General features: G+C 45.8%; 1 protein-coding gene across 1 annotated transcript; it reads right to left on the reverse strand.

The window, feature by feature from the left end:
- Window positions 1-631: 631 nt before the first annotated feature.
- LOC123853463 (pyruvate dehydrogenase (acetyl-transferring) kinase isozyme 3, mitochondrial-like) lies at window positions 632-2,700 on the reverse strand. The gene is given in 2 exon segments (XM_045888042.3): window positions 632-1,936; window positions 1,939-2,700. Coding segments are annotated over 2 exon segments (1,107 nt in total). The 5' UTR covers window positions 2,417-2,700; the 3' UTR covers window positions 632-1,307.
- Between the last annotated feature and the right edge of the window lie 7,358 nt (window positions 2,701-10,058).

A 10,058-nucleotide genomic window follows, 5' to 3' on the forward strand; every position in this document is an offset into this window, starting at 1 on the left:
TTTGGGGCGCCTGGGTGGCTCAGTTGGTTGAGCGACTGCCTTCGGCTCAGGTCATGATCCTGGAGTCCCGGGATCGAGTCCCGCATGGGGCTCCCTGCTCGGCAGGGAGTCTGCTTCTCCCTCTGACCTTCCTCCCTCTCATGCTCTCTGTCTCTCATTCTCTCTCTCTCAAATAAAAAAAAAAAGAAAAGAAAAGAAAGAATCCAGTTTGCAAATAACCATTCTATCTCTACACAGGAAAACCATTCTCTCCTTGATGAGATAATAAAAGGCAAGCTGAGGGCAAAAGGCACACCGACACTCGACAAACCACACCCCCAAAGGTGAGATATGTGTGACCTTCTTCGGGCACTCATGACTGCCCAAGAACAAAAAAAGGAAATACAAATGGTCAACTGATAAAGATTTCAGTCATGCACGGCATAAAACTCCATCTGTTTATAACTGTCTCAATGATTTACAAGAAAAACACAATCTTAATAAGAGCCAGACCTCCAGGAACCTATAGACTCAATTTCCTGGAGGCCTAATGTCACCCTACCCTCCATAGGATTAAAAAAATAGCCTATATAATCAGTCACTCCTCACACTTACAATGCAGCCTTTTCTGCCTACAGGTCCTGTCCCGTGCTTTTTTTTTAACTTTTGGAATGCTTTAATTGACAGAATGGAAGTACACAAATGAATTTTAAAATAAAATCAATGCATCAGAGAGTAAGAGCCAATGTGAAACTTGCCGCACCTCACTCCGATCAGATGGAAGAAGGCAAAAGTTGAAATCACAGAGTGAGGAAGGACGCATATGAGAGAGGAAGGGCCCCGGGACTGAATTATTCAAGACACACTCTGCTGGTGTCTTCAACTTCCAGATCACCCAGGCCTTAGTCAGTGGTTTGGAAAACCATGGTGTTTGGTCACAAAGAGCAACCACAGAAACTGGCTGTATCTGGAATGAGGAAGGAGCTTAGACTCCTGGGGAGAATGTAGACACTCGACTCTATGACAAGGAGGAGGGAGGTATGAGGGCACCAGAGCACTAACGAGGCTCTGTGCCGTTTTACGACAGGCGCCAACCAAACCACAGCAACATACTAGGAAAAGCTGCTCGGGTTACTACTTTAGTGAAGATCTGGAGCAGCTATAGGAAGGTTTTTGTGGAGAAGGTCCAGCTCATATAGAGAAATTACACATTCAAGCACTGGAGTACTATGGTGCCTTGCTCAGAGTTGGTGGAGGAAACGAGTTCTCTCCAGTTGACCTGTGGAAGACAATCTTTCTTCTCAGAGAGGACATGAGCATTCAGTGTTCTAGAAAGTTCTATTAGTCTTGACCTTGTGCTGTTTCGCCTTGTATTTTGAGGCATCCCTAGGTTCTCTGCTGGGATTGCTCCAGTCATCAGCTTCGGGTGTGGTCTTGTAATGACACCACGCAGACTTATTAAAAACCGGAAGTCTCTCAAATGATTCACTTGAAAGTGCCTTTAAATAAATGACAGCATCAGTACCGACTCCTTCCATGGAATAGAGTTTTAGATCTCCTTGGAAATATCTAGCATACAGACGAGAAATTGGCAAGCCATAACCAAATCCAGCCAGAGGGGCGGCTCTTGTAGGCTCCAGGCTAGGTCTAGGAGCAGTTGAATACATGTAGTTAAAAAGACGGTCTATTTTTCGAAGTGGGACACCACCACCTAGGTCACTTACCTTAATGGACAAGTCTTCTTTACCCAGAGTAACAAGGGTTTTAACAGACGGGTAGGCTTCTTTTCTGTCTTCATATAGTTCAACTGTTGCTCTCATTGAATTCTTGAACAACTCAAATAGCATGTGAAAGAGGTGTGAGGGCACATAAACTACCTGAATAGGTTTGTCTGGAGCTTTGGCATTGAATTCTTCGACTTCCAGCTCTGGAGCTACCAGGTAATACTGTTCACACGCATCTTGGCAGTTTCATAGGCATCTTTCATGACATCAGCCACATTGCAGGTGGGATCAATACTTCCAATGTGTTTAGGATGAGCAGGGTTGGTGTCACCACCAAACAGAAGTGTGTGCTGGTTAATAAGCATGCGGAAAGAGATGCGGTCGGTATAGAACCGATCCAGAAAATACTGGATGTTACTGCTAACGAATGGATCAAACCCAAATTTCTCCTTGTATTCAATCACTCCTGGTGCCATTGTAGGAACCACATCGTTGTGTCTATTTCTGACTTTAATGAGAACTTGCAGAAAGTTAACCAAGACCTGTGGATCTTCAGGGCTCTTATTCTCGTATTCTAAAAGTTCAAGAAAGCTCTGCATATACCAACTCTGAACCAACCCCACCGAAGGGCGGTTAAGCAAGTTATCCGGCAGAAGATTAACTTCTCTCATTGTGTTGGCCAGTCTTACAGGAAGCTCCTTTCGTAGAAACATATATGAAGTTTTCTCACGTGCATTAGCTCTCCCGAAGTCTAGGAACTGCTTGATGGAGAGTGGCGATGGCGAGAAACGCGAGTAGCGTTCGGTCTGCTTAGGCACCGGCTCCTTCAGCAGCCAGCGGAAAAGCCGCACCCTCGCCGAGGCCGTGCACAGACCAGCCGAGACGCTCAGGCAGCCGCGGGGGCCGATGCAGCCGAGCCGCGCGGATCCGGCACGTCAGCCGAGCTCGCACCCCGGCCTCCGCCTCGGCCTTGGCGCCGCGGGAGCAGCCCCCGCCGCAGCAGCTCCCGGGCCCTGTCCCGGGCCTTAATAAAACCACCTTTTTGCACTGGAAAGGTCTCAAGAATCTTTCTTGACCATTCACTCTCAGGCCCAAACTTCAAATTACATCATTTTGGCGCCCACCGTGGGGCTCACGTCTTCTCGTCTAGACTCTGAGCCTTAGTGCAAACTTGATGAGCACTTCCTCTTCTCTTCCTTTACTTTCATTTCAGGGGCTTCTCAAGGAGTGTGGTCTTATTGGAACACTTTCACGTCGATTGCTCAGGCTGCAATCCTCTAGCCATGGCTACACCACGGGGAGGACCAAAAGCCTGCCTTTTGACTGGAAGTTAGCACCCTGGCCAGGATGGGCCTTCCCTTCCCTGCCTGCGAGCAGGAACCGGTAGATCTGGCATAACGGGACCCTGAGGCTGGTCGGCTCCTCTGATATCAGCACTGAGTCCCAGGTTGCCCAGACATGGGAGGTAAGCTTATCAATTTCCTTAATGAAACAAGAGCCACTTGCTCTATTCTTATTCAGCACTCAGGCCCTACTAGTCTTTCTAACCATAAAATTGTTGGCATAGAAGAGGAAACCAAAACGTGTCACCAGACAATACCTCTCACCTGTAAGTACAGAAGCCAGTTGGTTACTTATGTTTTTCTAGTCCTTCCATCTTGTCCCACTCCATTACTTAGATGAGATTTAATGTATAAACTAGGAAGCAGTTTTGCTCTTCCTAAGGAAGAGGACAAGCTGTTCTCTTTAATGCCTGGGGAATTAAAACTTTTACCCTGGTACCCTTTGTAATATCTGGAAGGAAGTAAATCCACAGGTCAGGATTGTGATGACCTGGGTGAGGAAACACAGCCCCTATTTGCTTTTGAATGGGCCTCACCTTCAAGCCCACAGGCAGCTTAATGAACCTGGACAGTCTTGATGCCGGGGATTTAGAGAAAGGCCTCACCCATTCACGGCTGCATTTAGTAAACACCTCTATGATATCTCCTGGCCTCAAGGAACTATAATTCAATATGTGGATGATATTTCAATCTGTGGTCCCACAAAAGAAACGTTTGGTAGTAATTCTATAACTTTACTTAATTTCTTGGCAGACAGAGGGCATCACATCTCTCTTAAAAAAAAAGTACAAATATCTAGGGGTGCCTGGGCGGCTCAGTCGTTAAGCGTCTGCCTTCAGCTCAGGTCATGATCCCAGGGTCCTGGGATCGAGGCCCGCATCGGGCTCCCTGCTCAGTGGGGAGCCTGCTTCTCCTCCCTGTGAAGCTCATTCATTCACTCATGCATTCAACAAATGCTTACTGACCTTGTACTCAACACTGGAGATGTAGAAGGCAGTAAAATTAGTCATGATCCCTTTCCTCTTGCATCTTATCTTTCAGTATTGAAAAAAAAAAAAAAAAGGAGGGGTGCCTGGGTGGCTCAGTCGTTAAGCATCTGCCTTCGGCTCAGGTCATGGTCCCAGGGTCCTGGGATCGAGGCCTGCGTCGGGCTCCCTGCTTAGCGGAGAGCCTGCTTCTCCCTCTCCCGCTCCCCCTGCTTATATTCCCTCTCTTGCTGTCTCTCTCTCTCTGTCAAATAAATAAATAAAATCTTTAAAAAAAAAAAAAGTACAAATATCTAGGGGCGCCTGGGCGGCTCAGTCGTTAAGCGTCTGCCTTCAGCTCAGGTCATGATCCCAGGGTGCCGGGATCGAGGCCCGCATCGGGCTCCCTGCTTAGCAGAGAGCCTGCTTCTCCCTCTCCCACTCCCACTGCTTATATTCCCTCTCTTGCTGTCTCTCTCTCTCTCTGTCAAATAAATAAATAAAATCTTTAAAAAAAAAGTACAAATATCTAAACAAAAGGTACAATATTTGGGATATGAATTAGCACCAGGACACCATACCCTGCCAGATTGATTGATTGATTGATTTTACTATTTTATTTATTTTTGTGTGTGTGAGAGAGAGCACAAGCAGGGGGAGCGGCAGGCAGAGGGAGAAACAGGCGACCTGCTGAGCAAGGAGCCTGATGTGGGACTCGATCCCAGGACCCTGGGATCATGACCTGAGCCGAAGGCAGACGCTTAACTGACTCAGCCACCCTGGCGTCCCAGACCAGATTTAAAAACTCCCCAAATGACAATGATGAGATAACAAAAGGCAAGCTGAGGGCAGAAGGCACAATAACAGTCCACACCCCCCTCCCCCAAAGGCCGCATATATGTGACATTCTTCAAGCACTCGTGACTGCCCAGGAACAAAGAAAGGACAAACAAATGGTCAACTGATAAAGATTGCAGTTCTTATGCATGACATAAAACTCCATCAGTTTTTAACTGTCTTGATGATTTACAAGAAAAGCACAATCTTAATAATAGTCAGACCTCCAGGAACCTATAGACTCCATTTCTTAGAAGCCTAACATCACCCTCCCCTCCATAGGATAAACAAAACCCTATATAATCGGTCACTCCTCACATTTATGATGCAGCTTTTTCTGCCCACAAGTCCTGTCCCTGTGCTTAATAAAACCACCTTTCAGCACTGAAATGTCTCAAGAATTCTTTCTTGACTGTTTGCTCTTGGACCCAAACTTCAAACCACAGCATCCTCACAGGTGATATTGATGTCAATAGATGGTACTCCCTTTCAGAGATCTAGCCTGTTCCTTTTCCTTCCTCATTCCATGCTGATTTTTCCCTTGTTAAACTGTAAGGGAGAAAAATAAAACTTCTACCCTTTCAGGTTCTGTACCTGGGATCCTGGAAATTAAACTGATAAAAGACAGAGTAACAGGAGAAAAGGCATACAAATTTTATTTGGTATTAATAATTTTATGTGTACATGGAGTCCTTGATATCAAATAAATGAAAACCCAAAGAAGTGTCTAGGCTTGAGAGCATATATACCATGTTTACCAAAGAGCGGTGAATTGTGGAGATGTGATAGACAAAGGTAAAGGAGTTTGAGCTCCTAGAGGCGGGAAACTGTGGGAAGGTAAATATAGAGGGGAACCTAGTGGAAGACAAGGTTTGTTAAGTACAGTTTGTTAGGCAGATCGCTATCATTGTGTCTTGGTCTGGTAAGAGTTTAGAGTCATCTCTGGTGAATACAGTGGTTCAGTCATCCTGTCACTCCAGGCATGAGAGAGGAGAGGGGGACCCCTCCACGAAGGTTTTATTCAGGATTATCACAGTGGGGGGAAAGAGAGCCCAGTATAGAACTGGGCTCAGTTCCAAGTGCAGCATGGGCCAGTGGGGCTGTATAGCTGAGGATCAGGGTGGGGGTCGTATTCTGATCCCCTGTGTTGCTTTCATGGGACTTAGCCATGTACCAGCACCCCACGGGCAGACAGCATAAGAAAGCCAATGGGCTGTGTAACAGACATTTTATATAACTTCCTCAGCTACAGATGCATATGATTGTCATCATGCCCAGAACTCTTAATTATAGAGATAAAGATCCACTACAGTTGAAAGAATTCAATAAAAGAATGTATAGAAAGTGACTGATGCACAGCCTCAATTTTCTTAAAAATGTGTCTGCATATGCACGTGTGTATATAATTATTTGCAGTTGTACATTTGTTGATGATTAATACCTGTCTCCCTGCCAAAGTGTAAACTCCTTGAGTGCAGGCGTAATGTCAGCTGGAGTCTGGAAGACAGGAATGACTTTCTGACCAAATGAACAAATGAAGAATTTCCAGCAACCGAACGTATTATGTTTCCATCCCTTACCATGCCTTAGCTATAAATGGCTCTCTCAAAAAATGTTGACCTCTCTTTCAATCTGGCTGATGCAATGCTTTGGAAATGTTTTAGATCTCATTATTTATTTCATATGTGACCAACACCCCAGCTGCTGGGCTCAGAAATCCATCATCAGGTTCCTATGGAGACCAGTCTTTCCACAGGCTGCTCCCCAGCCCCCAACTGAGCATGGCAGGGATGCTGGGCTGGCCTGCTTCTGGGAGGGGTGACTGGTTCAAGGAGTCCCCATCAGCCTCACCAGATTTCCCTAGAATTGTACTGTAGTCTCAAACTCTCCCAAGGCACCTGGGTGGCGCAGTCGGTTAAGCGTCTGCCTTCGGCTCGGGTCATGATCTCAGGGTCCTGGGATCGAGCCCAGCATCGGGCTCCCTGCTCAGCAGGGAGTCTGCTTCTCCCTCTCCTTCTGTCCCTCCCCCCACTCATTCTCTCTCTCAAATAATTTTAATTATTTATTTGAGAGAGAGAAAGACAGAGATAGCGAGAGAGAACAGTAGCTGGGAGGAGAGAGAGAAGCAGGCTTCCCGCTGAGCAGGGAGCCCGACGTGGGGCTTGATCCCAGGATCCTGGGATCATGACCCAAGCCGAAGGCAGACGCTTAACCGACTGCGCCACCCAGGTGCCCCATAAATAAATAAAATCTTAAAAAAAAACCCAAACCTCTTCCACTCAACCTTCCTTCCTTCCTTCCCTCAGAGAAATCCTGTCGACTCCTGGGCTGCAGCACATGGAAGTGGCACACTAAAAGTGAAAAATCAGTGGCAGAAAGTAGAAATGGCTGCCAGATCTGTCCCAGCAGCAGGGCCTGGGAGAGTCCCCGGAGCCTCCTCTGGCCTCCGTGGGGCACAAAACACCCACATGACCAAGGACATAGGTCCAGCTATAACCTTCAGGCAGAAACTTTCTCCCAAGAACTTAGTTGTCGCCCTGGGGAAAAAAATGGGGAAAGGCAGCCTCCTGAAATTGAAAATTTTCACATATGAAACGATTGAGTTATTAATAAATTAACCAAATATGTCTTTTACTGGCAATATCACTTCTGGTTCCAAGGTGAATGGCAGCTCAAGACCCAAATTTGGTTAGGTTTAGAACAAATGTATAAAATGAGGTCTGCAGATTAGTTTTGTGACTTTGAAAAATTTTACACTGCAGATATGCTTATTGCATAAATGCTTTATACATTGAACATTTCTTTTTTTTTTTTAAGATTTTATTTATTTATTTATTTATTTGAGAGAAAGAGGGAACAAGCAGGGCAGAGGGGCAGAGGGAGAAGCAGACTCTCCTCTGAGCAGGGAGCCCGATGCGGGGCTCAATCCCAGGACCCTGGGATCATGACCTGAGCCGAAGGCAGATGCTCAACTGACTGAGCCACCCAGGCGCCCCTCACTGAACATTTCTTAATACTTAATGTATGGTGAGCATCTTTCAATGTCAATTAAATGCTTCTCATTTTCAGTGGATGGATAGTATGCTGTGGAATGGCTGCACCATCATTTACCCAACCACTCCCTTTCCTTGCTGCCTGTCAGCCAGGAGCCTTTCTCAGCTCCAAGTTGGCCTGTATTCCTGGGCACGTTGCCCCTTCCACCTTCAAGCCAGCAACGGTGTGTCCAGTGCTTTTCATACTTGGAATTTCTCTGGTTTCCCCTTCTTGCATGTCTCCTCTGCCTCCCACCAGGTGAAAGGGTCTCCCTATCCTATGCCTGCAATCCAAATCACATCTACAAATTCCCTTCTCCATGGAACGTAGCATTTTCTTAGGTTCCAAGGATTATGGCGTGGACATCGTTGGAGGGCTTCTGTCTGCCACGTTGCTTTGTACCATCTATGCACATAATTAGGTGCTTAATAAATATTAGTTACTTAATTTTATGGCCATTCAGTCTCATGTTATTCTTATTTCAGTAGGTAACATTGCAATAAATCTCTTTGTTCATCCTGGGTCACATATCTCACATATTCCAAATTTCCTCGATTTTGGGGTCAACTTTTGAGGAGAGATAAAAGGCCACATCTGCAATCCCACTTACTTCTTCCTGTGTACAAAAATGTAGAATCAATCCCTGTGCATAAGAATATAGAATTGAGAGCAAAGAGGGCACCTGGGTGGCTCAGATGGTTAAGCGTCTGCCTTCGGCTGCGGTCATGATTCCAGGGTCCTGGGATCGAGTCCCGCATCGGGCTCCCTGCTCCGTGGGAAGCCTGCTTCTCCCTCTGCCTCTCTCTCTCTCTCTATCTCTCATGAATAAATAAATAAAATATTTAAAAAAAAAAAGAATTGAGAGCAAAGAGAAATAATGCACCTGCACAAATCTTGTATCAGTTAGGATTAGATGCAGCTCCACATGACAGAAAAGTTAACCTTTAAAGAGTTAAAGGGCTTAAACAAGATTGAAGTTTATTTCTCTCACATAAATGAAGTCTAGAATTGTGTACTCAAGAGCTGGTACATTAGTTTCACAATAGTCATTTTTTATTTTTTTATTTAACTTTTTATTTAACTGCTTCACATTGTCCTAATGGTTTCCACCTCATGGTACAAAATACTTGCTTGAGTTCCAGCTATTACACGCACATTCCCATCAGCAGAAAGGAGGAAAAATGAAGACTTCACACATAAGACCCCATATATTCCATCAGCCAAAAGTTAGTCAGAAAGGCTTCCTCTAACTGCAAGAGAACCTGGGAAATGTCATCTCTATTCCAAGTAGCCATTATGCCCTATATGTAATCCTATTACTAAGGAATAGAGAAAAACAGATAGTTTGGGGAAAGTTAACAGTCTGCCATCGATCTAAATCTAAAATTATCTTCAGTTTTCCTTCTGAATCCTCCCACCTGCTGGCTGACAAAAGAGATCTCTGGTAAATTCCACATATGCCTAGGAAGGTGCAAAGAAACTACAGAGGGGCATTATATTGTCTAAATGTTCATTATTTAAGCCCCCGTACAAGGAGATAAAGGTACACGGGCGAACTGATTACGTGTAAAATTCACCATTTGTCCCTCCCTCCATGCTCGCGTCTGTCACTACCCATCTTCCTAGAACTCTTCTTCAGTCTGGAAGAGACTAAGGCTGATGAGCATTCTGAAGCTTTTTCTCTAAAGATTTGTGTTTTTTAAGGCACAAAGAGATAAGGGTTTCATTAGTCACTTGCACATTAGCCTGAGAGGGTAAGCATGTTGGACTGGGAAGAAAGACTCAGTGGTGGAAGGACCCAGGAGAAGGGTCATCCAGCCCCACTGTGGTGATTGGGCTGCCTTTGTGGTTCCAGGGGACAAACAGGCATTTCCTCTGGCCAGAGGGTGCGCTCGGAGCAGTGGAGGATGCAGACAGAGGGAGGCATGGGATCTGTCTGGTGAGGGAAACCTAGGGATGGAGAAATTCCCATGCTATGTGTCAGTGCAGCCCTGGTGCTAGATGCAAGCTTGTGGGGAGGGGCTCACATCCCAGTGCTTAGGACAGTGCCGGGTGGGTGTATGGGAGGAACTCAACCAGTATTTCGCACTGAACGGTTGAAGGAATGGGCGCTGCACAAAGGGGGAATGGCAGGTGGGCCAGCCTAACTGAGTACAAGATGAGAGGTAGAGGAAGTG

This window comes from Mirounga angustirostris, unplaced genomic scaffold (assembly GCF_029215605.1).
Source record: "Mirounga angustirostris isolate CCGP_5_RB_7025 unplaced genomic scaffold, mMirAng1.0.hap1 SCAF_7, whole genome shotgun sequence".
Taxonomy (NCBI): Eukaryota; Metazoa; Chordata; class Mammalia; order Carnivora; family Phocidae; genus Mirounga; species Mirounga angustirostris.